Source organism: Nicotiana tabacum, chromosome 2 (genome assembly GCF_000715075.1).
Source record: "Nicotiana tabacum cultivar K326 chromosome 2, ASM71507v2, whole genome shotgun sequence".
Classification (NCBI taxonomy): Eukaryota; Viridiplantae; Streptophyta; class Magnoliopsida; order Solanales; family Solanaceae; genus Nicotiana; species Nicotiana tabacum.
In genome coordinates, this window is record NC_134081.1 from 41,430,352 (window position 1) to 41,458,295 (window position 27,944).

The following is a 27,944-nucleotide window of genomic DNA, read 5'->3' on the forward strand; positions in this document are numbered from 1 at the left end:
TTTTTAATATTAACTTCGGATAGATTGGAATTTGTTTTGGAAAAAATTATAAAAAAGAAAATCTTATTGGGAGGGTTTAGGTTCGTAACTTGGAGCCGGAATAGACCCTAGAAAGCGGGTCAGCGTAAAGATTGCTTAAACACCGACCGACGCGACCCTAGACAATACCTGCAACAGACGTCAACACTTTCTGTGCTGAGAGAGTAGAAAGAAAGCACTGGTATCTCTTTTCTCTCTCTCACAGAAAATCTTATTGAAAACAATGGCGGTAGGCGACGGCCGTACTTTGACAGCTGATGACTTAGTAGAAAAGTCGCCGCACGATAAGCGTCTCTACAGATACATGCAACTCCCTAATGGCCTCTGTGCTCTTCTAGTTCACGATCCTGATATTTACCCCGATGGACTTCCAGAACATTCCGAAAGCGAAAACAACGAGTCCGAAGAAGACGAAGGAAGTGAAGACGAAGATGAAGAAGAAACAGAAGATAGCGATTTTGACGAAGAAGAAACTGACGGCGCTGATGAAGAAGATAGTGAAGTTAAGGACAAAGGGAGTAAAGGTGCTTCACAGAAAAAGGTCTGTTTCTTTTAATTCTAATCGACTATTGATTAGGTATATGTTGCTATTCAATTTTTTTTTTTTTTTTTAAATTCTCAGTTTATTTGGTGGCATTTTGCAGGCAGCAGCTGCAATGTGTGTGAGAATGGGCAGTTTTGTTGATCCTTATGATGCTCAGGGTCTTGCACATTTTCTTGGTTAGTTTTGCATATTATTATTATATTATTAAATTACTTTGTGTTCATAGTTCGTGTGGTGGTAATGCAAATCATTATTGATTGAAAACCCCTAGAGAAGCTCATTGATTATATTGTTCATCAAGAGTACAAGTTGTTGACTCTTGCTTGAACGTTATGTAAAAAACACTAGGCAATTTCTTTCCATCTACCTAAGCATAAAATTACCCGGTACCCTGTGCTGGGAGGTAGCAGGTATCTTGTTGCATAGTCAAAGTGCACGCAAGCTGGCGAGGACACCATTGCCGTAAATTAAAAAAAAAGAAGCTTGGACATCTACTTAGTTGATCATAAATTAGGATGGTTTTTTAATAGTACTTGACTAAGCTAATGGTTTCTCTAATCATTTATGGGAGAGGAGTGGAGTGTTGAATGGATAGCAAGCACGACAAGTCTTTTAACTGTCAAAGGAAGTGAAAAGGGAAAACTGAATGCTTTTTACTAACGTGGTCTCGTGGGTAAAGACGATTGAGGCATAGTGAACAAACCAGATGTAATAGTTCTCTCGTATTAGTTTGTTTTATTTGTTGTTATGACTTGTGGAAATATTGGAAATGGCAGACCTACTTCTTGTTGGACAAGCATGTGGAGACCTTACATAGTGGGTGGAGAGAGTCTAATTTTTATGTGCTGAGAATGGCAAAGTAAAGGAGTGATTTCAACAACCTAAATAATGAACCGAGAGCTGCTTGGCTAGCTATTATGCAGTGAGAATAGTTGGAGGAGAAGTAAAGAAAGAGAAATAGCAGATTGAGAGTTCTTTGATGTCATTTGTGATTTGTACACTAACGCAGATTGACGAGATTTTATTCAATTGATTGTTTTTGAAAATTGAGATGTTATTCCATCGAGAAGATGAGCTTAGCTGACATGCATAACTTTTATGATGATTTGCAATATGATTCCAAATCGAGATTTATGAACAATAGCAACTTCTGTAGGGATGTTTAGCCCTTGTTAGAATTGCAAAGAACTAAAGCAAGGTTAATTCATAATTGGTCAAGAATCAACTCAAGGGTCCAGTCTCCGATTGAGTTCTTTATGCTCTAATCACACTAGACTCGGTGCATATTACTGTGATCTCGGCTCATATGCACCCAATAAGCCAATTCTTAGTGTTCCTTTTTTAGTGTTCTTTTTGCCGAGGGTCTTCCGAAACAGCCTCTCTACCTCCACAAGGTAGGTGTAAGGTCTGCGTACACACTACCCTCTCTAGACCCCACTTGTAGGATTATATTAGGTATGTTGTTTTTTTAGTGTTTCTCTTTTTACATTTCATATGTATGCAATTACCAGGTTGATACTTTCATTGATTGCACCAAGAAGGTGCCAATCTGTACAGCAGAAAAGGACTATCTCTTACCTTAAACATGTAGGGAGTCCAAAAAGTTTATAAAATATTTTACGTTTTGGTTTTACTGCATGTTACACCCAAGGGCCAGTAATATAGCAATTGCAAGACCCTATATTTCATTACTATTGTTCTATGCCTGTTTTAAAAAAGCTCTGTTGTTTCTTTCCTGCCACAATGACCAAAAAATGCTGAAATGGACAGTGTTCCATGTGTATTACCGTAGTTGTTTCCTTATCTTCTGCGACCTCCTGCTCTGTACTGCTGATTTCAGTTATGCTGGAGCCACCCATTACACCCCAAATACATTTAGAACAAGGTCCATACTTCCCATGAATATGAATAATGCAAAAGTAGGTGTGCAGGGGATTCACTGTCAGATTCGCGCAAAAAACCTCTGCTGCACAGTTTGATGCCCCTCCTAACTTTCAAACTCGGCTTATGCTCCTTTACCATTGCTTTTTGAATTATATAGTTCAGCTTGAATATTACCGAACCTTGTCTGGAAATCAAAGTTTGAACTCCTCATTTTCTTGGCTTGACATTTTTACACTTGTAACTTCTTTAACGCCAGACATCCACTACTGGCTTCAGCTCTCAGCGGAGCATAATCATATTAAAGCTACATTGTTAGAATTATATATCACATGCCACTTGGTTTAGGACCTATAAGAGGTTTAGTTCACAATTATTTGAATAAATGAGTCCATATAAAAATTCAAATAAATTATTGATAATTTAAAGTATTGATTGCCCTTAATTTGTTCGTTTTCGAGTGATGTGACTTGTACCAAGTCCCGAAGGGACTCCTTACTTAGGCAGATTGATCTCCTTTTTTCTTTTTTGGGAGAATCGTGCATCTCGAATGATGCTATATAATCATATCAATCAGATAGTTTTCTTTGGCTAATGTGATAAAACACTAGGCACCATAATTGCAAAGATCTGAAAAGCTGCTGGGGTTGAAGCCGTGAATACTACTTCTTGGCTTTTTACTTAAAGGATACCTCTTTCCATTTCCAAAAAAATTGCTGCAAGATGTCCAATTCATGGATGAACTTTTAACATATTGCTTAATCATCAAATGGAAGTTTGGTTTATGATCGTGATGATTGAGCTCATGAGACACTTAAGCAAAAATATGATTGTGTTGATGAAAAGTAGAGTAGGATTTTTTGTTTGGGGGATAGGAGAGAAGGAAAAGGATGGAATGTCAAAAGATTTCCTTCTTACGTGGTTCATTTGGATGAAAACACTTCTATTTTTTGTCATCGAGAAATCTCTGAGGGCCAGCACCCCCACGGTTCGAAATTTAGCCGATAATTGGCCTGTCCTCTATACTCTACCCTTTTCCCCCTAGCAATTACTAATTGAATGTGAGGCGATACAGGTTTTCCTTTCTTCCCTACCTTCTTTTTTTGTTTTTCTTCTTCTTAAACCACATTAGTAAACAAATATTCTTATTTCTATCTGCAATTTCCTTTTTTTTATCTTCTTTTCCTCCTATCCAAACCAATTAATATTAAAATTCAACTTTCTCATTCACCAGTGCCAATAATGCTGGAGACCATATCGCACAACTGACTTTGGCAATTTATATTTTGATATAATGCATCTTGACCCTCAAGTAATTCTTCATATTTCTTATGCATTCAGAACACATGCTATTCATGGGAAGCACTGAATTTCCAGATGAAAATGAGGTATGTTGTTCTATTCTTGCTTCTGGATATGTTTGTTGTATCCTTTACTGGGTTATTGCTCAATCTCACTGAAATTGTCATCCTTTCTTCCCATTTACGTTTTCTTTGCAATTTCTCATATCTCATGCTAATTTTAAAGCATTAAGAAATATGACTCCATGGTGCAGAGGAATGAAGTGCCAATTCTCAAGTCAGTTTGAGAATGTGGATCTCTGTTTTGACTCTTTTCGTTGCTAGTATGACAGTTACTTGTCCAAGCGTGGAGGATGTTCAAATGCATACACAGAAACAGAACACACCTGCTACCATTTTGAAGTTAAGAAGGATTGCCTTAAGGGTGCCCTGAGAAGGTAAAATGCGTGTTTTACATCTCATTTTAAGTTTATGAGCCTCTAACATTAGTTAATTATGTAAGTTATCTGACGAAACTAGTCTCGTCTGGAGCATCTTTTTTCTTTTTATGTCTTTGCAACTTCCTATATGTTAAAGTAAAAATTACTGCTAAACCCAAAACTTAGAGAAGTTCCTTTTTTTTTTCCCATGTCCTTTTGAACAATAGGCCCTATTATGTCCTGACATAATGGCATCTGACAGTCATGTGCGGTGCATCATTCTTACCACACCCCAGAAAGTTGATGCTATTTGCATATGGCTGTGTGTCTGGCGCAGTACAAGGAAAGATGCTGCAGGGTGCACAAAAAAGCAGCAGATGCCTGATACGAGTCAAAATATGATTTTTCATTGAAGCTTAAGCTGGAATTATAATGTCTGTAAAGATTATACATTTCCAGCACATGATCTTTCTTAATCCCCTGATAATAGTTCAAACACAGACAAGTGAAGTTATTCTATCATGGTATGGTTTTCTTCTACATGGTCGTTTGTTGCTGTTAACTTCTTTTGGATCGTACTGGTGCAATGTGGACATTTGGAACTTGACCAATACTCTGTCCCAAAAGTTCGACTTTCTCCGATTCGTCCCTTGTGGAAATACTTGGGAGTTACTCTTAATAGGAAAACTTTGACCTTGATTTGCCATTTAAATAACTACTCTACTTTTTCACAGAAGAAGTTGTTGTTTCAGTACTTTCCACATAACCCTGATATAATCTTTTGTTTCTGATTGGTCAAGTATGTTTAATTTAAACTTAAATCTTGAATGGAGGGAGTACATTAAGTAGCCTTTTCTTCTTCCTCTCTTAACTTCATCTTTGAAGGTGAAGATGCTTATCACCCCCACCCCCCTCAATCAAAACGAAGCAACGTGAAAGGTTGTTATTCTTACTCTCACTATGTTTCCTTCTCAGGTTTTCCCAGTTTTTCGTTTCACCTTTGGTTAAAGCTGAAGCCATGGAGCGGGAGGTACAAGCTGTGGACTCAGGTGTGCAATACTATAATTTTGTTAATCTCATCAACCGACACATCTTACCAACTGAAATGCTGTTATTTGACTCTTGGGATACAGAATTTAATCAGGTCTTACAAAATGATTCCTGCCGCCTGCAACAACTACAGTGCCATACATCTACGCCTGGCCATCCCTTTAACCGGTTCTTTTGGGGTAAGTTTACGACATCAAAACCATCGCTATTTTTCTTTTCCCTTTGGATGTAATATTAATTGTCTTTTCATGATCTTCTCATGACTTTGTGAAGGGAATAAAAAGAGCCTTGCTGATGCAGTGGAGAGAGGAGTGAATTTGAGGGAACAAATTCTACAACTATACCATGACAACTATCGTGGTGGATCCATGAAACTGGTTATTATAGGGGGAGGTAATTTTTTGCGATTCAGAATAGTAAAGTCAATAAGTTATGATTATATGTTTTTAGGCTAAAACCCGCTTCGACAAGGATTTTGTTGTTAGATGACGAGTTTGAGTCAGAGAGTATTAATCACTGTACAAAACTGGTCTCAATACACATACTGGCCACATTAGTGTGGATAATCTCCACTCTGGATGCTGTTAAATTCTATTTTAAAATCTTCCATTAATATGTTTCTGATATGCTTTATTTTAGCTTGTCCCACATATAGTTATGGAGTAGCTACATAACTTTTCAGTGCAAGTTGTTATGTGCTAATTTTAACATTTCTGAATATTGCAGAGTCCTTAGATCTCCTTGAAAGTTGGGTTCTTGAATTATTTAGCAGTGTCAAGAAAGGTCCTCTGGTAAATCCAGACGGAAGAACTGAACTTCCGATTTGGAGAGTTGGCAAACTTTATTGGTTAGAGGCAGTTAAAGATGTTCATATCCTTGATTTATCATGGACGTTGCCTTCTCTCCGGAAAGGGTACTTGAAGAAAGCTGAAGATTATCTGGCTCATCTCCTTGGCCATGGTAAGTTTTATCAGTCGTTCTTTTGGCTTCATATCAAGGATACAGTCGTTCTTTTGGCTTCATATCAAGGATATACTGCACTGCACCTTGTTATAATTATTGCATATTGGCTTGCTTTTCTCTTCTCTTTATTTTATTGTTTTCAGACTGCAAATTCTGTTAGCTTTTTGCTTGCAGTTGGTTGACTGACTGTCATGTGCTCAAGTGCGGTCAACCAGCATCATAATTTGATAAATGATACATTAGTAAGACATCATCCTGGGCTAAGAAAACACTATCATATAAATATAACGCTGCATGAAGCTGATGCTATTTGTAATTGTAACTATTGATACCAGCACCACCTTGGTGCTGATGATATACCGTTACCTTTCTCAATAAAATTTATGTCATATTCATCGTTTGAGTTCTTTTTGGCTGGTGACCTTAAAGTCACTAAGATATTTATCCTGTATTCCTTTTGACAAGAGTGGGTTGCTCTAGTGGTGAGCACCCTCCACTTCCAACCAAGAGGTTGTGAGTTCGAGTCATCCCAAGAGCAAGGTGGGGAGTTCATGGAGGGAGGGAGCCGAGGGTCTATCGGAAACAGCCTCTCTACCCCAGGATAGGGGTAAGGTCTGCGTACACACTACCTTCCCCAGACCCCACTAGTGGGATTATACCGGGTTGTTGTTGTTGTTGTAGTATTGTTATCACACTTGGATTCACTGGCACATATTTCGTTTGATGATTTTGTGGCTGGGAAATTCAAATTATGTACTTGTACAAGTGTGCTTTTACTTAGTCAAAGTGGTATCCACATTTTATTGAGATCTGACCATTGAGAAAATTATAATATTTCAGAAGGAAAAGGTTCCTTGCTCTTCTCCCTAAAAGCTAGAGGCTGGGTAACATCAATTTCTGCTGGTGTTGGTGATGAAGGAATGCATCGCTCCTCATTCGCATACATATTTGGCATGTCAATACATCTAACTGATTCTGGCTTGGAAAAGGTTGTTTACTTTGCCTCACCTATTTTTCTAATCATTACTCTATATTGAACAGTGTAGTCAATTGGCAAACTTCTCATAATCACTGATGCTTATAGAGATTTTAGGATAAATTATGTGGAAAGACACAATTTAATGTTGTTGATAGACAGAAGTATCTTCAGTTCATAATATTAGATCCTTAGTAGTTGTTAGATAGTTATGTAAATAACCCTAGTCCCACATGGAATAGGAATAGCATATGTATTGTGTATAGTTATAAATAGGGTTATTGTAAAACACTTAATAGAATATCAACAATATATTTTTCTCCCGTGTTTTCCCACATGGTATCAGAGCATCGGTGAGAAAAGTTCATTGTGTCATTCCAGCGACATCCGGGAAGAAAGAACTCAGTCACCGCACAATTTTCCAGTGGCATAAGTGACTGTTTGCGTCAAAGTCACTATTTATCAGTGTTGTGCACAAACCAACACTGTCACAAGGTCCGCCGTAGTCCCGCGACCAAACCCCATAAAACCCATTGGGAAAATCCTACCCATGCGCCCTCACGCGCCGGACAAACATGAAATTTTTCGGCGAGCTCTGTGCACGCGCCGGGTGCATAAGACCTGTTCCAGCAAGTTTCCGACAAAATTCCTTCAGGACAGTTTACTGGCATAGTGATTCCGAGTCCACCAGTACTATTTCCTACATATTCCGACAACATTGGAATTTTCCGGCGAGCTACAGTGTTTTCTGTGCGTGAACAATATTTTCCCAGATATTTCTTCAGTTTTCCCGTAGGAGTTACTGATATCCACTATTTCAAGTGAAGAACTTGGTTTCCAGAGGTCGTCTTTCCCTTTCCAACTCCATCTAACTAAGAGTAAAGAAAAGTCTCCCATTCATCTTCCTTTTTAACTCCAGCTCCACCACGTACAACTTCACCACCTATAGCTCCAGTTTCATCACCTAGTCCAGTTCAACCTTCTGCAACTCCATCACTCTTGGCTTATCATTGTCGTCCACGTCCAGCATCAGGCCCAATTGATTCACATCCTGCACTTGACCGTGCTCTTACTGCAGACTTGTCTCCTCCCAGTCCATCGATTGCACTTCAGAAAGGTCTATGGTCCACACTTAATCCTAATCTCCATTATGTTGGTTTAAGCTATCATCGTCTGTCATCACCTCATTATGCGTTTGTATCATCTTTGTCCTCTTTCCCATCCCTAAGTCTACATAGGTTGTCTTTCCCTTTCCAACTCCATCTAACTAAGAGTAAAGAAAAGTCTCCCATTCATCTTCCTTTTTAACTCCAGCTCCACCACGTACAACTTCACCACATATAACTCCAGTTTCATCACCTAGTCCAGTTCAACCTTCGGCAACTCCACCACTCCTGACTTATCATCGTCGTCCACATCCAGCATCAGACCCAACTGATTCACATCCTGCACTTGACCGTGCTCTTACTGCAGAATTGTCTCCTCCTAGTCCACCGATTGCACTTCAGAAATGTCTATGGTTCACACTTAATCCTAATCCCCATTATGTTGGTTTAAGTTATCATCGTCTGTTATCACCTCGTTATGCGTTTGTATCATCTTTGTCCTCTCTCCCATCCCTAAGTCTACAGTAAAACACTGTCTCATCCAAGATGGTGACATGCTATGATTGACAAGATGTCTGCTTTACATATGGGTGGTACTTGGGAGCTTGTTTTTCTTACTTAAGGTAAATCTACTGTTGGTTGTCGTTGAGTGTATGCAGTCAAAGTTGGTCCAGATGGCCAGGTTGATTGACTTAAGGCTCGTCTTGTTGCCAAAGGGTATACTCATATATTTGGGCTCGATTACAGTGATACTTTCTCTGCCGTGGCTTAAATAGCATCAGTCTGCCTTTTTCTGTCCATGGATGCTGTTCGCCATTGGCCTCTCTATCAGTTGGACATTAAGAATGCTTTTCTTAACGATGACCTTGAGGATGAGGTTTCTAATGAGCAACCACATGGTTTTTTTGCTTATGGGGAGTCTAGTGGCCTTGTATGTCGGTTGTGCCGGTCAATCTATGGTCTAAAACAGTCTCCTCGATCCTGGTTTGGTAAGTTCAGCACAATTATTCAGGAGTTTGGCATGACTCGTAGTGAAGCTGATCACTTACCGGCATTCAGCTTCAAATCTCTGTATTTATCTGTTGGTTTATGTTGACGATAAAGTAAGTTGAAGTAATATCTCTTTCAGCACTTTCAGACTAAGGATATGGGTAGATTAAAGTATTTTCTAGGTATTGAGATTGCTCAGTCTAGCTCAGGCATTATGATCTCACAAATTATGATCTCATAACGGAAGTATGCCTTAGACATTCATGAGGAGACAAGAATGCTAGGCTGTAGATCCGTTGACATTCCTATGGATCCGAATTCTAAACTTCTGTCAGGACAGGGGGAGCCGCTTAGCGATCCTACACGATATAGGCGGTTGGTTGGTAAATTAAATTACCTCACAGTGACTAGACCTGGCATTTTCTTTTCTGTGAGTGTTGTGAGTCGTTTATGGATTCTCCTTGTGATAGTCATTGGGATGCAGTTGTTCGCATTCTTTGGTTTAGAAAATTAGCTCCGGGCAAAGGATTATTGTTTGAATATCGAGGCCATAAGCAAATTGTTGGATACTCAGATGTTGATTGGGCATAATCACCTTCTGATAGACATTCTACGTCTGGATATTATATTTTAGTAGGAGGTAATTTGGTGTCTTGGAAGAGCAAGAAATAGAATGTGGTTGCTCGGTCTAGTGCAGAAGCAGAATATCGAGCAATGGCTATAGCAACATGTGAGCTAGTTTGGATCAAACATTTGCTCAAGGAGTTGAAATTTGGTGAGATCAGCAAGATGGAACTTGTGTGTGATAATCAAGCTGCTCTTTGTATTGCATCAAATTTGGTGTTCCATGAGAGAACTAAACACATTGAGATTGACTGTCACTTCGTTAGAGAAAAGATACTCTCGGGAGATATTGATCAACTTGCAGATATTTTCACCAAGTCCCTCATTGGTTTTCGTATTAGTTACATATGTAACAAGCTCGGTACATGTGATTTGTATGCACCAGCTTGAGAGGGGGAGTGTTAGATAGTTATGTAAATAACCCTAGTCCCACATGGAATAAGAGTAGAATATATATTGTGTATAGTTATAAATAGGGCTACTGTAAAACACTTAATTGAATATCAATAATATATTTTTCTTCCGTGCTTTCTCGCAGTGGCTTAAATCTCGCTTAAACGAGAAAACGAACATTTAGGTACCGGATCCATAAAATCCGTAAGAGGGAAATTATAGCTTTTTGATTAACAACAATGCCAATATCTCAATCCTAAGCTAGTTGGAGTCAGCAATATAAGTCCGCGCTAAACGCGGCTTCATTGAGACCCCTAACAATCTAATGTTTGAAGATTTGGGTTCTCTAGCATTAGAAATTCATTACATTTTCTTTTGGCTTACAAATTTCTACCATGACTAAAAGACTCTTAACGAACTAAACCTTAATTAGAACTAGTTGATATCACGCTATTTTGCGCTTGTTCTTCGTGGACTCCAAGGCTCCATGTAATTTTATGTTTACCTCTTCTTCTTTTAATACCTTCAATTACCACGGTTTCAAACTCACAGGCCGGTGCTTTTGGAGATCGATGTAGAATATGACCGTACGATCTCAAGCTACCTTCTCTCTCACTTTTCTTTTGGGGATAATGGTGGTGTCCAGACCATTTTGCGCGCACCTCAACTAATCCACTAGGTACCTGCTACAAGCACAAGTACAATGCACATCTCCCACCAAAGATTAGGCAGATGATAAAAAATCATTTAGTGTTTTTTTCCTGCTAGGATTTGGATCCTAGTTCCAGGGCGTTTATTCCCACTTTAGATACAACAACAAAAAACCCAGTGTAATCCCATAAATAGGGTCTGGGGAGGGTAGTGTGTACGCATACTTTATCCCTACCTTATAGAGATAGAGAGGATGTTAAAAAATAAACAATCTTAATCATTTAATATTCAGTTCTTAATACACATCTTAATATTCATCCTTGCTATAAATAAGTATATCATCAAAATAAACGACGACAAATTTTCCACTTTAGATAGTTTATCATTTTATCCTATGTGTGCTACTTGTACCTTCTACCGTATGTGATCATTTCTCATCTTGTGTAAGCTTGTCTGACCGCACATCCATCTTTAATATTTGCATTCTTGCGACACTCATTTAGTGTGTGGATACGTTAGACCTTATAGGCTTAACATTCGCTCTTCAATGAAACTTATATCTTTTCATCAAAAAAAGAAAAAGAAAAAGAAAAAGAAAGGGAAAAAACCATTGGCTCTCTTATAACTATTTTGTTCTATTACATAAGGGGATAGAGGAAGGGGCAAGCAGAAAGGGGACAGTAAGAATTGAACCCACACTTATTTTGTAGGAAATTCTCACAGGTACCACTAAACTATAAACCTTCCCGAGTTAAATGAGGTTGAATCGATACTCTTTCAGATGCCTGAAACTGTAGCTTTCTCATCATCTCCATTAATTTTAGTAACCTACAACTATATCTTTAGGAGTGCATAATCATCTATATTTGGCTTGATTGGTGGCAAGATGCCTGAAACTGTAGCTTTCTCATCATCTCCTATAATTTTAGTAACCTACAACTATATCTTTAGGAGTGCATAATCATCTATATTTGGCTTGATTGGTGGCTTTAATATGTAAATATTTCTTTTATACAGATCTTTGAGATCATTGGCTTTGTCTATCAATACCTCAAGCTCCTACGTCAAAATTCTCCTCAAGAGTGGATATTCAAGGAACTCCAAGATACTGCAAATGTGGAATTTAGATACGCGGAGGAGCAACCTCAAGATGATTATGCTGCAGAACTTGCAGGTTATCTACCTTTCCTTGTGTATTTTCTGAGTCTCTTTCTGCTCTCTATAATATTGAAATTGACAGTTGGTTAATTCAAACTGTTGCATGCTGCTAAATCTATTCTTTTTTTCTTTTAAATAATTTTTTTTCCTTCAAAATATGTGTTCTAAGCAGTAAGCACTCTCATATAGTGTTCTCACCAACTCAAAGGATCCATTAAATAGCACAAGAGAAATGTTTCCTAGAATATCTTACTTCTGGAAAGGAAACTTCAGCAAAGAAAGTTTACTTATAAAAAGACATTAGCAAAGAAATTTAGGAGATTTTTAAAAATATACAGCTCAAAACAACACTTTGTACCCATGTCGCCGCATATTTCTTTGTTGCCCGGGCTCTTCAAAAATGTTGTCGGGTGCGGTCAGATCTTCTAAAAATAGTGTATCTTTGGAGGATCCGACACGGGTGAGGCAACGATTTTGGCGAGTTCGCAACATAGCGTATTTTCGTTTACATAAGCATAACCGGCATTTTTTTGCAACAGTGTTTATACACCCTTATACATTATTATACTGTATTTACACATTTAAATAATGTATCTACCTTGTATAAAAGTGTAACCAATAAAAACAACATTGTATAAAGTGTATGAAATTGTATAAAAGTGTATAACACGTTGCTAGCTGCATAGATGAACTTCTTCTTCGAGTTCAGTGGCAATTCTTGTTCAAAATCAGTGTATAAAAAAAAGGCGGCCCAGTGCACTAAGCTTCTGCTATGCCCGGGGTCTGGAGAAGGGCCGGACCACAGGGGTCTATTGTACGCAGACTTATCTGCATTTCTGCAAGAGGCTGTTTATACGGCTTGAACCCGTGACCTCATGGTCACATGGCAGCAACTTTACCAGTTACGCCACGGCTCCCCTTCCTCAAAATCAGTCTAAATCTCCTTGAAAGGACTTGAAATTTTGTAGACAACCTCGTTAGACTATTTTCAACATGTCTAAACAACACCCGCTCGAAATTTCACACAAAAATCGGTTTTGAAATTCAATCCCACTTCTTCAAGCTTGTTCAACAATGGTTGGTTACTTTTCAATCTGATTTTCACCTCCCAAATCTTACAAGATCAATACTCTAACATTGATTTGAGCTCCAAACACAAGAACAAATCGAGTTTTTCAACTAACAATCAATAGGACTCACAATTTTCAGATTCAACTTTGAAGATATGGACTAAAAGATTTTAACAACGGAGATTCCAAGACTTCCCCTCCTAATCCGAATGCAAAAACACGGATGAATTCGATGCTTGTCTAGATTTTTCCAGATTTGTGTGGCGGTTAGAGAGGGGAAAAGAGAGGACATAGAAAAAGCAATCTGATCTTTTACAAATTGTATACAAAGTGGGTTATATCGGGTAATGTTGGATGAAATGATGATCTATTAACACGTGCATCGACGTAGGGTGTACAAATCTCAAGAAATTTTAGGATAACATGAGGTAAGCAGTTGAAGGTGAGGGGTATGGAGCAACCGTTTAAGCACAATTGGTTAGCCGAAAACTTTACTTTGAATATTTCTTTTGTGACAAGGAGAAGCCTCCTTCGTTTCCCGTAGCCCATAGGGTTCAAGAAGAAATGGAGATTAGCTTTGAACTCTTTCCTTTAGAATTCTACCTTGACTAAAAGAGATACACAAGTATGAGTGCATGCTACTAGCAGGAGGATGGAATAATCAAGGTTCGAGCAAGCAAGGCCAAACACGATAGTTATCTCAGAAAAAAAAAAGAGTATGCTCACCCTTTTGATGGGGGTTGCAGAGTAGTTAGTTGTTTGCAACAAACTTTTTATTTTATCTGTGGGAAATTGTTCAGAATCTCTTTCATCCTTTTCCTTCTTTATATAGTAGGGTGTGATGTGTAACATCGGAAGTTATCTATATCTCAATCATATTTCTCGTATCTGCTAATATAGTTTCTTTGTTGCAGAGGGTTTGCTTGTTTATCCTCCCAAGCATGTCATTTATGGTGACTATGCATATGATCTTTGGGATCCCGAGTTTATAAAGTATGTTTTAGATTTCTTCAGGCCCGAGAACATGAGAGTTGACATTGTAACGAAGTCTTTTCAGAAGTCAGATGGTAACTTCCACAACTCATTTTTCTAAGTACTTCAAGTTTAAAGTAGCATGTTTGTCCTGTAAAAGATGACTTTGGTACCGAATTCTGTTAATCAAGAAAAAGTGTAGATATGGGGTTTAAAAAGGTGTCTGGTGATACTTTCTTCAGGTTATAGCTTAGAGTATCGATTCAATTGACTGGAAGAAGGATTTGCCTGGAATTTGTTGTGATTTGAGCTCTTTTGTGTAATTTCCATTAGTTTATTTTATGTAATGATAATGCGGGATATGCATTGATATGAAAAACTGCAACTAAAACAGTGCATGTAAAGCATTCAAAAGAGGAGGTGGGGGAATAATAAAGAAGAGTTCAAATGAAATTGAAAAGCTCATCAGCTCCTTGATCAAAAGGTTTCTTAACCCAAGAGGATAATCTAAATGGATATCATGCTGTAAATGGTAAAGATTCTTTTTTCAAAAAATCCTCTATATCTTTTATTCGGTAGAACCCCAGTCAGGCAAATCAAACTGTCTTCAAAGCTCTGCTCTTCAAGGCTTATGATGTTAGGTTCTATGCCATAAAAAGATGGTAGAACATTAAAAAGATGATTAGCTGATCCTTCCTCTTTCTTACAAAGATTCAGTTTTTTATTTTGTTTTATTTTTGATAAGTATCAGTTTGCTAATCTGAATCCTCCGAATTGAAGATTATACCAAAGTCAAATTATCCCAGTATATGCTGTCCGTATCAGAATTTGAACCTCAGAGCTGTACTACTTTTCCAAATATGTTTCCAAGAAAATGTATCATTAGACTGGCTCCAAGATATGAAATTTGCATTACTGGATTTGATAGAGAAGATGCAACAAGTTGGGCTTCTGCAGATAACTGATCCACTTCCCCGCCCTACATATCGTATTCAGATAAAGTTTGCAAGTAAAACTTCACTTCATGTGCAACAATGTGATCTTTGGTGAAAGCACTTGTTCTCTTATTGAGTTTTGTATCTGATATTATATATCTATCCTGTACTGCTGATGCATGCATTAGACACATTTAATTTTTAGTCGAATGAGCAGAACTCCAGAGGCACCTCAGCTAGCAAGCCATTTTGTTTCTGGGACACAGCTTCATGTTCATACCCGTTCTCCTTTCCATTCCTTCCTCCTCCCCATTTTGAAAAAAAGAAAGCCATAATGTATAGACTGAATTGTCTCTTTTATTCTTTCTGGGTTTGCCCCTTTTCTTTGTGGTTCTTAATGTCCTCCTTTCTCTCTCAGATGTTCAGCAGGAACCATGGTTTGGGTCACGATATGCGGAGGAAGATATTCCATCTTTTCTGTTTGAATTGTGGAAGGACCCTTCAGAAATTAGTATCTGCTTACATTTGCCTGCGAAGAATGAGTTTATTCCATCTGATTTTTCAATACGTGCTGAGAAGGCTAACTGTGATTCGAAAAACACTAAACCACGATGCATACTAGAGGAACCGCTGATGAAGCTCTGGTACAAGCTGGATAAGACATTTAAGCTTCCTCGTGCCAATACATATTTCCGTATCACACTAAGAGGGGGTTACGGTAATTTGAAGAATGCCTTGTTGACTGAATTATTTATTCACCTTCTAAAAGACGAGCTGAATGAGATTATATATCAGGTTATTTACTTGATTGTTCCCTTCTACAAATATGAACAGCTTCTAAATTGCTCAATTACATAAGAACTACTAAGAGCAGATGTAATACCATCAAATTTCTCTTAATAGTGGTATTTTTAGTTTTTGAATTACTAATATTCCTTCGTGGTATTTGGCTGTTGTTGCATCTAAATGCAGGCTAGCGTGGCTAAATTGGAAACTTCTGTTTCTCTATATGGTGACAAGTTGGAACTTAAGGTCTATGGCTTCAATGATAAGCTTCCGGTTCTTTTATCGAAGGTTTTGGCAATGACAAAATCATTTTTGCCCAGGGATGATCGCTTCATGGTATATGCGAATGCTTTGAAAATGCTTCTTTTGATTTATGTTTTCTTCAATTTTGCTTGTTCTTTTGCTTGGATCTTATGTTTCTCGTCATTTATTGTTGCTGTTATTTGAGAATATGGGGGACAGAAATAAAAAGCGATGTGGCAAAAGGATTTTCCTGAAATTCACTTCAATTACTGAATTTTTGCGTCCCTGTTTACGCATCAGAAACAAAACGAAATGATGTTTTTCTTGTGGGTATAGTTGAAGGAAGAAAATGTGGAAATGTTTCCATTTCTTCAATACTCTATTCTTGAGTAGTGAAAGGATGGCTCTTTGATGATCCTCGGCTCTTTCATTTTTAACTTGCTCGTTCACTCTCCTCTTAGTGAATGTTTCAATTTTTGAATATGTGTAAAGGTAGCGTTTGGAAACTGTGTCCAGATTGTTGTTATGTTTTCCCTAACTTTTCTAATGAAGGGGTGTCTTTGGGGAGTTCCTACAAAGGCTTTTCTCCTGATCCATGCAAACTTAGCAAAAAATCGGGCTCAATGAAAGAAAAAAGATCTTTATAGGCGATACCAATTAATTGGGATTAAGCTTTAGTCATGTTAGTATGTTTTTGGTTCAATATTTCTAGGAATCTTTTAGTGTTAGAGATTTATATGCCTGTAAAACATATTGAGACTGTAGTACCTTTTATTTTTAATTTCAAATTTATTTATATAGTATTGGACGAAGATGTGCTTAAATGGAGCATTGTGGACAGAGAGGATGCATATAGCTAACCCTAACTTGCTTGGGAATGAGGCGTAGTAGTAATAGTAGTAGTAGTAGTAGTAGTAGTAGTAGTTGTATAGCTTTAGTTGTAGCCTAAGTTATTGTGGACAGTAAGGTACATGTTGAATGGGCTTCTATGTTTAAAGCCCGTCTTTGTTGCTGAAGATCTTTCTGGCTTCTTTGCAACGGTAACTGTTTATCATCTTTAGCATAAGCTAAATGTGTTGCATGCTTGAGCATACATTCTCTGTCTGTGATAATGATTTTGCTCTAAATGAGATTTAGGTGTTTTATTTCTTGGCTTCTTGCAATAAGGGTGAAATTTGACAGGTTATCAAGGAAGATATGGAAAGAACTTTGAAGAACACTAACATGAAACCATTGAATCATTCATCATACCTGCGATTGCAAGTCTTGTGTCAGAGCTTCTGGAACGTGGAAGAGAAGTTGTTCTTGTTAAATGACTTGACTCTCGCTGAGCTGAAAGCTTTCATTCCAGAGCTTCTTTCCCAGGTATGCCAGTTAAAGTTTAATATCTTTAAGTGATCTGTAAATTGTAATTGACTTATTGACAGTTATATGTGAAGGCCTTGACCTTTTTCAGAGCCTTATTTTTTTTAATGATGTTATTAGTGAATGGTTGTGTATATATGCAATAGTTGAAGGCGAAGGCACGCTGTCTGGTCTTAGACTAAGCAAAACTGCAAAAGATAGGATAATGGTTTTGGTATCATGTTTCTTGGCTAATTATTGCCTCAAAATGACTCACAATGGATAAATGAGCTGAGAAATAATACTCAAGGTTACTTACCAAAATATATGACTGAATGTACTATTTATTGCAAATTCTAATGAAGACCAACAGATTTAACCAGTTACATCGATGCAACAGTTTTTAGCATTTTACCATGCAACTACTGATCGACGCTTTGATTGGTTCCCTGTTGTTGCTTGCTACTCCTTTAGCTCTTTGTTACTGAATTCTGTTGGCAAGGAACATTACCAGTTATGTATTTCTAGGTTATTGATATTTACAAGGGACATATCTGGTAACTGGAGGATCCACAAGCTGGAAATGAAATCAGGAGATTGGCAAACCTTTGGTCTTTTGGGATTCTTTCAGCTATGAAGATGAGAGGTCTATGGAGTTTATGAGAAAAATAAAAATCACATGCAGAATGCTAAATCTAAAGAAGGCCCTCTGCTAAGGCTGGGGTATGACATTAAGTACGGTAGCTGCATGTTTGCTAGAATCGATAAGGATGTCCAGTAAATGGACGAGAAATATTACAAATACTTTGAGTCTGGCAGAAAATGATAATCCACCTTTAGTCTGACTATTTATTGGCTGATGCGGGGTTGTACACAGGTTGCACTTCACACTAAATGTCATAAAAATGAAGAGTCTAGAGGGCAAATCATTTGTCACTAACCTCTCTATTTTTGCAGCTGTATATTGAGGGCCTTTGTCATGGCAATTTGCTGGAGGAAGAAGCACTAAACATATCAAACATTTTTAGAAGTAATTTCTCTGCACAACCGCTACCATCTGAGATGAGGCATAAAGAGTATGTTATGTGTCTTCCAGCCGCCGCTGACCTAGTCAGAGATATCAGAGTAAAAAATAAACTGGAAACAAACTCTGTGGTTGAGGTAATTAAACATGATTTTTTATGCATCTTTCTCTTCTTTTAATTCTCTCTCTCTTTTCTTTTCAGTCTCTTTGGTTCCTCCATAAATCCGATGAATCATGTGATCTATGCTTTTTTTGTCTGCAGCTGTATTTTCAGATTGAACCTGAAGAAGACACTTCCTTGATAAAATTAAAAGCAGTCATAGATCTCTTTGATGAACTTGTGGAGGAGCCACTTTTTAATCAGCTAAGGTATAATGAGACTGTTCTCTCTTGTATGACCACCTGTTGAGGCTTCAATACGTACTGAGATTGCAGGTGTATCATTTGATTCTTCTCCTCCAAACCGTCCTTAAAGTGAGAGAGTAAATTAAATACAACTTTCTTGTGAAAAGTGTTTCGACTCATATTCTGTGAGTCTGACATGCTTTGCCTGGAATTTTCTATAGTTCCTTTGAATCCGTTATACATGCTTTGCCTGGAATTTTCTATAGTTCCTTTGAATCCTGACCCACCTTCCGCCTCTCTGGTCAAGTATTTTCCTTCCACGTATCTTTGATATTTTCCAATGGAACCTTTTCTGGATGTGTTCATATTTCATTACCTCTTATACACTCTGAGTGACTCATCTTCAAGTGTTCTTATGTTATATTAATTTTAGGTTATCTTTTTTATTTTCAGTCGCTTCCTGTATCTTTGAAAACATTTTTTATGTGTGCTTTTATCCTGGTTATGTGTGAACCAGCAAACATGTCCATAATCTGTTTGCAGTTATGGATTTCTACTTTAAGGACTGTCACTTGATTGACTACATTTTCTACTCTGAAATAGGACAAAGGAGCAGCTTGGTTATGTTGTTGACTGTAGTGCACGTGTAACATATCGCATAATGGGGTTCTGTTTCCGTGTTCAGTCATCTGACTATGATCCTGTCTACTTACAAGGGAGGATTGACAACTTCATAGATGGTGTGAAAGAGTTGTTGGTAAGCGTAAACTTTAGTTTTGTTTAGAGTTTCGTGAGTAGCTCTATGCTTTGTTTAACTACTTGCCTCTTCTGCTGCTTTAGGTTTTGTCATAATACCTTTCCGAAAAGTAGAAGATGGTTCATAACACATGTTTTGAAATACCAAAATTGTACATTGTGTTGAGATATGTGTTGCATGGAGTAGGATATTAGTAGCAAGTGCTGCTGTTTGAGGATGTTTTGGAATTAGGAATTCATGTGTGCACAATAAGGATTATGAATTAGAGCGCAGCTAAGATGAACTAAGTTGTATAGGATCTGAAACTTCCTAGGTAGGATTGAATTGTTTAGTTGTTGATCAGAGACTTTGCATATGCCTAATGCTATTCATGACTAGGATATGTCCCAAGGTTATATATTTGAATCTTAATTTACGTTATTCGTTGGGTGCTGGGATGGGATGAATAGGAAGATAGGGTTTCTGATGTTTGCACGGCTGCAATTTGGCGATGTTTAATTTCAAGCACATTATTGAACATTTTTCAATTGACAGGACGGCCTCGATGATAAATCTTTTGAGAGCTACAGAAGTGGGTTGATAGCAAAACTTTTGGAGAAAGATCCATCGCTCGCATATGAAACAAATCGCCTTTGGGGTCAGATTACTGATAAAAGGTATTTGGTCTATGCCATGTTGCACAATGCTGGGTATCTAGATGTCACCTATTAATAACGAAGAGTTTTGGAATGTGATGGTGCATTATTTTTTGCAGTATATCCTAATATTTTAGGTGATTAGTTATATTTTAATCATAGTATAGTTAATGTAAACATCTAGAATCATGTAAAAGCTTTTCAATTCAAAAAATGTTAACACCGATATTTTTTTATTATCTTTTAAGTACGGCGAAATCAAGTTTGCTGGATGCTCCCAGTCACCTTTCCCGAGGTTAACATCTCCTAACTTTTCCAGCTAGCTACACCACCTTCAAAGGGTTTTCGCCGGCAACGTCAAGCGGATTTTCTTTTCTTAGCCGTAATGGATGACAATACGATATATTTATCTGTGGGTTTCAAATCGTATGATATTACCAGGGATGCATCAAGGGCAGAGACATGGTACAACTGGACAGAACGAAGTCGCAACATGATCAAGAGAACTTTTTTCAGCCAAAAGACGATGGAATGGCTATGTTTTGCCGTCAAGGAAGCTTCGAAAACAAAAGGAAACTCAGTTAGACAATGGAAAATCCAAGATCACCTTTCAGAATTTTTCTGTTCGAAAAACTACAACAAGAGACATGGTACAACTGGACAGAACGAAGTCGCAACATGATCAAGAGAACTTTTTTCAGCCAAAAGACGATGGAATGGCTATGTTTTGCCATCAAGGAAGCTTCGAAAACAAAAGGAAACTCAGTTAGACAATGGAAAATCCAAGATCACCTTTCAGAATTTTTCTGTTCGAAAAACTACAACAAATATGGTCGCTACATCAGTATTATTGGCTTGCTAGGCAAGTCTCTGGACAGTAGAAGATCAGCCATTATTATATCAGAATTGGCATTCAATACGGGGTGGATGGACATTGCATTTAAGATCTCAAACTTCATTAATTTTAAAGCCCATAAGGCAGTTACATTTACTCCCAGGAATGCAGTTGAAGGTCTTCTTTACACCGAAACAATCAGAAGAAATAAATGGACTACTAGAGAAATAAACGAAGCCAATATTCAGGAAAAACGTGGTGTCATCAGCTTCTTGGAAGGACTCGACTCTTCTCACAACGAACTCCTTTCCAGGAGTGTGGTGGGTAGTCTACCTTTTGGGATCTCTGACACTCCCCCTCTTTCAGAAATTCGTCAATGGGCTAGTAGCACTTGGAAGCAGTCACACAGAGTCAATATCTATGAGATGGGCTATAATCGCTTCCTCTTCGCTTTCCTTCGAAGAAAATTGCAGAACACATAAGGGAGTCTGGTACTGGAAATTCCACAAGTTTATCCTTCAATGGTGGTCTCCAAATGGCAAAACCTGGATCAGGTTAGTGGACTGCCATTACACCTGTGGTCTCAGAAAGTTTTCAGAGAAGTGGGAGACTTTTGTGGCGGTTGGATTCAGAATGAAGAAGAAACGGAATGGAACTCAGAAATCATCTGAAATGGGCGAGGTTGCTGGTGAAAGGGAATGGAGATCTAATCTCGAAGATGTTTGACATAGAGAATGCAGGGATTATCTTCTTGATTCATACTTGGTGCGAAGCTCCGGTGAGATTCTGTTCCGGCAATGGCAGTTTGGAGAAAGATCTAGGGGGAGGGGCTCAAGACTTCAGCCATGGGATGGGGTTGGTGGGTTGTTCTAACGAAGTACATCCTATGTCTAATGCTATAAAGGTCACACGTGTTCTGGCCCGTGAGGAGGCTGGCCCTACTACTGATCCGTTAATTACAAGGCCTCGGTTCGAATTAAAAAAAGAATTTGGGCCTTGACGTTTTGGCCCTAAGTCTCATGGAGGACAAGTCGACTAAAGGTTTTAAAATTAGACATAATGCCCGACCCACTGGTTGAAGAAATACGTGCTTAACTCTCATTCTCCAACCTTTCTACAAGACGCGACCCACCATACAGAACCAAACCTAGAGAACACGACCATAACATCAGAAGAAGAGAGAAACATAGAAACCCTAAATAATGCAGGCAGCGAGGAAGACAGCATGAATTCTGCCAAAGAAATAGCAAGTTCCTCGATCGACATACAAAACTCTAACAACATGCAAATCATCGTAACATGGGAAGAAATGACCTGGGCAATTGAAGAGGTAGAACCACTGAATATTCAAAACCAAGAAGTTGAGAAGGACCCTGAATTGGACACTCTTATTTGGAGTCACCGGAACATCATCAGACTAAGCAAAGAATTTGGTGTAGGTTTCGAAGGATGTGAAAAGGAGGCTCTACAGTTATTCATGAAGATCGATCATAAGAGGCAAACAAACAAGGGTGACTCATAATTTATGGTGGCATCAACTCCAAAAATAAAAGGTTCCAAAGAGCTCAAAAGTCTGGATATAGGGAGTAACTTTCAGAGCAATGGCACCAGAAGCAGGGGTTTTCCTTATCAATAAAGATCAATGAAAGTCAACATCATATCCTAGAATGTAAGAGGTTTAAACAGGGCAAGGAAGAGAAGAATGATTAAGAGTTGCATCAACACCCGGAAAGCTGATATATATTGCTTTCAAGAATCCAATATAGAAGGAGACATTATGGGAATTGTAAAAGATCTTTGGGCAAACAGATGGGAGAAATTTGCACAATTGGAAGCTTGTAGAACCAGTGGAGGCATCTTAATTATGTGGGATAGCAGGATTTGGGATGGGGAAATCAGCAGCTTGGGATCCTTTTCTATTTGTTGCAAATTCATTGGGAGAACTCAAGATTTCACCTTGGCACTTAACTAGTGTTTATGCCCCAAATGATAGACAGGGAAGAGAAGAGGTTTGGTGGGAAGTTGGTGCAGCTAGGGGCTTGTTCTCTGGCCCTTGGGTCATTTGTGGGGATTTTAACACAGTTCGATTCCCCTCAGAGAAAAGGTTGTACCCGATTCACTAGATCAATGAATGATTTCTCTGAATTCATTAAAGATATGGGCTTGGTGGACTTGCCATTGTTTGGAGGAAGATTCACTTGGAGAAGAGGAGTCAGATATAATATTGCAACTAGACTAGACATATTTTTGATTTCTGAAGACTGGGATAAGGCTTTAGAAACATAAAACAATCAATTCTTCACAGAGTGACTTCTGATCACACCTCACTTTTACTGTAATGTGGGAACGAGGAGCCAATTAAATCTTATTTCAAATTTGAAAATTGGTGGTTGAAGACAGATGTATTCAAAGACAGAGTTAAAGACCGGTGGAACTCAATTACATGTGAAGGAAAACCTTATTACATCCTAGCCTTCAAATTGAAAGCCTTGCAAGACAAACATAGAAATTGGAGCAAAACTATTCAAGGGAACCTGGAGATGCAGAAACTCAGCAAAAGCCACCTCTATTCACTTAATGAGGTAAATGGAATTCAAGAACTGACTAATATCCCGGGAGGGAAGATACGGGAACTGCCTGCTACTTATCTGGGCCTTTGGGTGCCAAGAGCAAGTCAAAGAGGATTTAGAATGAAGTCTCGGAGAAATGTGAAAAGAAGCTTGTCAACCGGAAAAGTCAATACTTATCTTTGGGAGGCGGGCTAATCTTGATTAACAATGCACTTGATGCCTTACCTACTTATATGATATTTTTTTTCCCATCCCTGTTAATGTGGTGAAAACAATAGATGCAATGAGAAGAAGCTTTCTGTGGGAAGGCAATAGTGACAACAACAAAATTCATTTGGTCAAATGAGATACTTCAATAATGAGCAAAAAACAAGGGGGATTAGGAATCAGGAATTTGAGAATACAGAATCAGAGCTTGATGATGAAGTTGGAGATATGCTTCAAATAAAACCTCACTTTGGAAGGAAGTAATCAAAAGGAAATATGGGGTAAAGGAAATTGGACAACCAGGCCAGTGAACAGTCCTTATGGGTAAGCCTTTGGAAGTCTATCAGGAACTTGTGGCCAAAATTCAGAAACAAAGCCAACTTCAGAATAGGTAATGGTCTGAAAACTTCCTTTTTGGGAAGACAACTGGCTTGGCCAAAACACACTAAAGGAGCTATACCCTGACATCTACAACTTGAACCTACAACAATGAGCTATTGTTGTACAGATATGGGCAACTCAAGGTTGGAACCTCGGCTACAGAAGACTACTTAATGACTCGGAAATTGCAAGGATAACAGAATTCTGCAACACATTGAATCAGTTCAAGGGGACAACATTCTCTGAAGATTGTATCTTATGGCAAGGGAACAAGCAAGGAAACTTCACAGTGAAATCTGGTTCCTATCCATGGAAGCTAATTTGGAAAGGCAAAATTCCATTTAAATATGCCTGCTTTACTTGGCTGTTGGCTAAAAAATCAGTTTTGACTTGGGACAATCTCATCGGGAGAGGCTTTCAACTATGCTCCAGATGCTACCTATGTGGTGAAGAAACTAAGACAATCAACCATCTTTTTTTGCACTGTAATCCTACAGAGCAAATATGGAGGATTTTCATTAATCTGAAAGGGATCATGTGGGTAATGCCTAGGGGTATACTGGATGTTCTAAGATGCTTCCCCCTAACCGGAAAGAGAGATGGAAGATTGTCCCACCCTGCATTTGGTGGACAGTTTGGTTAGAGAGAAACCAAAGATGTTTTGAAGACAGAAGAAGCATTATCAAGAAATTGAAAATGCAATGTTTAGTCCTTTTCCACTTTTGGTGTAAACAAGAGTATCCGGAAGATCCAGAATCCATTGTTGAAGTTTTAGGAACCTTATACTACATTAGGGAATCTGGATCTTCCTATCCCACCTTTTGTAAATTTGGGTGACTGTTTTCCCCTTAATGCAGTCAATATATATATATATATATATATATATATATATATATATATATACACAAAACTTGTTACCTTCTAAAAAAAAAAAAGCAGCTTTTCAATTCTTAATGTAGCTTATTATGTTATGAACATGGCAGTACACTGTAAGTTGTAATAATAACGTAGAAGCTTATTATATTTTTGTTAATGGTAATATGCTAGCACAGTTTATAATTAATATGGTAATTTATCAAAGAGGTGATTGTACTTTGCTAAACTGTATTTGGGCGGAGGTTGATTTGCTGACAATATGTATGTATGTATGTATTCACATGAAGTATTATAACGTAGTATGCCCTCATAGATGTCACCGCAAACTGGCTCGGAATCAGGTTAATTCAACTCCAAGCAGCTAGCCTTTGTCAAATGAAAATAGAAAAAGAAATAGCTTCAATTTTAGTATGGACCTCATCTCTGTTTCACTGATTTCAGGTACATGTTTGACATGTCTGAGAAGGAAGCAGAGGAGCTGCGGAGCATCCAAAAAAGTGATTTAGTCGAGTGGTACCATACTTATTTAAGACGACCATCCCCCAAGTGCCGGAGACTCTCTGTTCGGGTATGGGGTTGCAACACTGACTGGAAAGATGCGGATTCACCTGTAGCATCTGTGCAGGTCATCAAAGACCTTACTGCCTTCAAGAAGTCAGCCAAGTTCTATCCAAGCCTATGTTGAGAGCTATAAATTCCTATGAACTTCCTGTATCATTAGTTTTGGCTAGTTAATTGTCGTCTTGAGGTCTTTGTTTATTTTTTGAATGTGCGGAAAACTACTCAGGTCTTGATCATAGAATATCTGGAAGACTCATTATTTGGCAAAACTTTCAATAAACCACTGCGTTCATTGATCGATAGGGGTAGAAATTTATACTTGCATATTGTAAGTTATGTAGCTTCAGATTCCATATGGAAACTTGATTTCCATTGGGTTTTCGTATTCATGATCAGCTGTAATTGAAGTGTGGAGATTCCTGCACCTACTATTTTTTAGCGTGTGTTCTTTAGTTTCTTCAGTTGTGACCCTCGCCGTCTTTGTGGCCGCTCTTGTGGGTTAGGTATTTATCTGAAACTTCTTAACCTTTTCCCAGACTTGAGGAAATATGAACATACAAATTTGCCTTGTTCATGCTCGATGTCCTGCCGAGGGTTTGTAACTGCTAATCACATTATTATTCTCACATAGACAGGTGTTTGTGTCACTCATTTTGCTATCAGTAACACTGTTGAGTTGTTTATGAAGTTAGTTGGACAGTAGTATTCATCGAATTAACAATGCTACTTTTACAATTGCTTGGTACTTTGTAGTTTGTGTTGTGCATGGCTAGTTAGTTTCTGCATTTTAATGGCCAATAATTAGTTAGTATTTCTGGATCACCAGATGTGGGATTTGTCTAGTAGGTGCCCATGATACTAGCAAGTATTGAGAAGAGGCTACATCTATTGTTGAAACCTCTATTTTGTAGACATCTTAGGATCAAGGGAAAACATCTCTTCAACTTTTATTTTTAGACATCTTAGAATCCAGGAAAGTCTTTCCAGCTTTGTATTTCCTAGACGTGTTCTATCCAAGAATATCTTTCCAATTCACAGACCATATCGTGAGCTTTTTCTTACTGATTGTGATGCCGTAAGAACATGTGATATGCCGGAATTCCACAAGTAGATTACATATTGCATTCGTGAATTTGTTTTCTGGTAACCTGTCACTAGTTTTAGGTTTGTTACAAAAATGAAATTTTGTCACATGGTAATGGTTAGAGGCTGATGTTGGACAGGAGAAAACATCTAACCTAATTGAATGCTGTGTTGTGCAATTTCTAACTGCTTTAGCAACCAAGTGTATGAACAGAAAGTGCACATGGTGGGCTTATCATCATCATGTGACTACGTATCACAAAGTCCTATTGTGTTTGCTTGTTATTTGCCCAAACAAAGCAGCCAAATCTGTCGATTTCATTGCCAGTTTGACAAGGGGACACTACAGCAGAGGTCTTTTTAATAAACAGGACCCTAATTAGCAGGAGAGAAGGTGGATAAAATCCATACGGCTTCTGTTTGGAACAAATTGTGTGATCTTGGGGAGAACGACGTGGTGGTCTTACACTTTTGATCCTCATGATATAAAAACAAAGTTTGCTGTGTTATATTAAACAGTCAAAGTTTGAGATACCTGTGTTTCCAACTTTTGTTTGGGGTCGCGGAAATAGTTGAATATTTTGATGATTCGATAAACTTTATGAGAGAACCAGATAATAAACCTGATACAATTAGTTTTCTTGCGTTCAGAGTAACTAGTTTGATGTCTGGTTCAATTCTCAATGAAATCAGATAAGGGAATATCAATGGGAACAAATAAGGATCAGTTCCCCTGGTCGTCGTGCAGTCAACTCTACAGTTGTAAAAGCTGCTGCACTGTACCGTCTGACAGCAGTACAACAACACAGTTGTAGCTTGCTAAGGCCAAACTAAAGGACACTTTATTGCATCATCCTTGATAACCTCTCACACACATATTATTAACATGAGGCAAATGATTTCACTCCTCGACACTTGCAAAACCTAAAATTGATTTTTCTCTCTCAAGTGCTAGCTACCACAACAAAGCTGCTGCAACCTGAAAGACCAGATCCATAGATTGAAGATATCTTAAGTCCTTAGGTTTATTGAGTCTTTGTTATTTTGGTTCTTAATTTGTAATCATACTCTACTTTCATGAAGCGTTTTTGTAGGACAGATTTAAACCGCTGTTTGGTTTAGTTTCTTGACTAGAGTTAGTCAAGGTTTGTTGCTTTGTAATAGAGTTATTGCAAAGGGCTTACAATAGAGTTATTATAAGGGGCGGGAGATTAAGAGTTTAATT

The 27,944-nt window shown here is 38.1% G+C and overlaps 1 protein-coding gene across 1 annotated transcript; it reads left to right on the plus strand.

The window, feature by feature from the left end:
* Positions 1-78: 78 nt before the first annotated feature.
* On the plus strand, positions 79-26,062 carry LOC107765001 (nardilysin-like). The gene is made up of 19 exons (XM_016583571.2): positions 79-580; positions 684-759; positions 3,806-3,852; positions 4,090-4,202; positions 5,160-5,233; positions 5,318-5,413; positions 5,508-5,627; positions 5,961-6,194; positions 7,038-7,186; positions 11,955-12,111; positions 14,080-14,232; positions 15,491-15,867; positions 16,045-16,194; positions 17,284-17,466; positions 18,403-18,606; positions 18,732-18,838; positions 19,418-19,571; positions 20,106-20,227; positions 25,517-26,062. Exons 1-19 carry the CDS (start codon positions 263-265, stop codon positions 25,758-25,760), a joined length of 3,078 nt encoding a protein of 1,025 aa, XP_016439057.1. The 5' UTR covers positions 79-262; the 3' UTR covers positions 25,761-26,062.
* The last annotated feature ends 1,882 nt before the right edge of the window (positions 26,063-27,944 follow it).

Bases quoted from the DNA above. Each gene is read 5' to 3' on its own strand.
- LOC107765001 (XM_016583571.2), top strand. From the start codon at position 263: ATGGCGGTAGGCGACGGCCGTACTTTGACAGCTGATGACTTAGTAGAA. The intron at 581-683 runs GTCTGTTTCTTT...GGCATTTTGCAG, and splicing joins AAGGTGCTTCACAGAAAAAG to GCAGCAGCTGCAATGTGTGT. The intron at 7,187-11,954 runs GTTGTTTACTTT...TCTTTTATACAG, and splicing joins CTGATTCTGGCTTGGAAAAG to ATCTTTGAGATCATTGGCTT.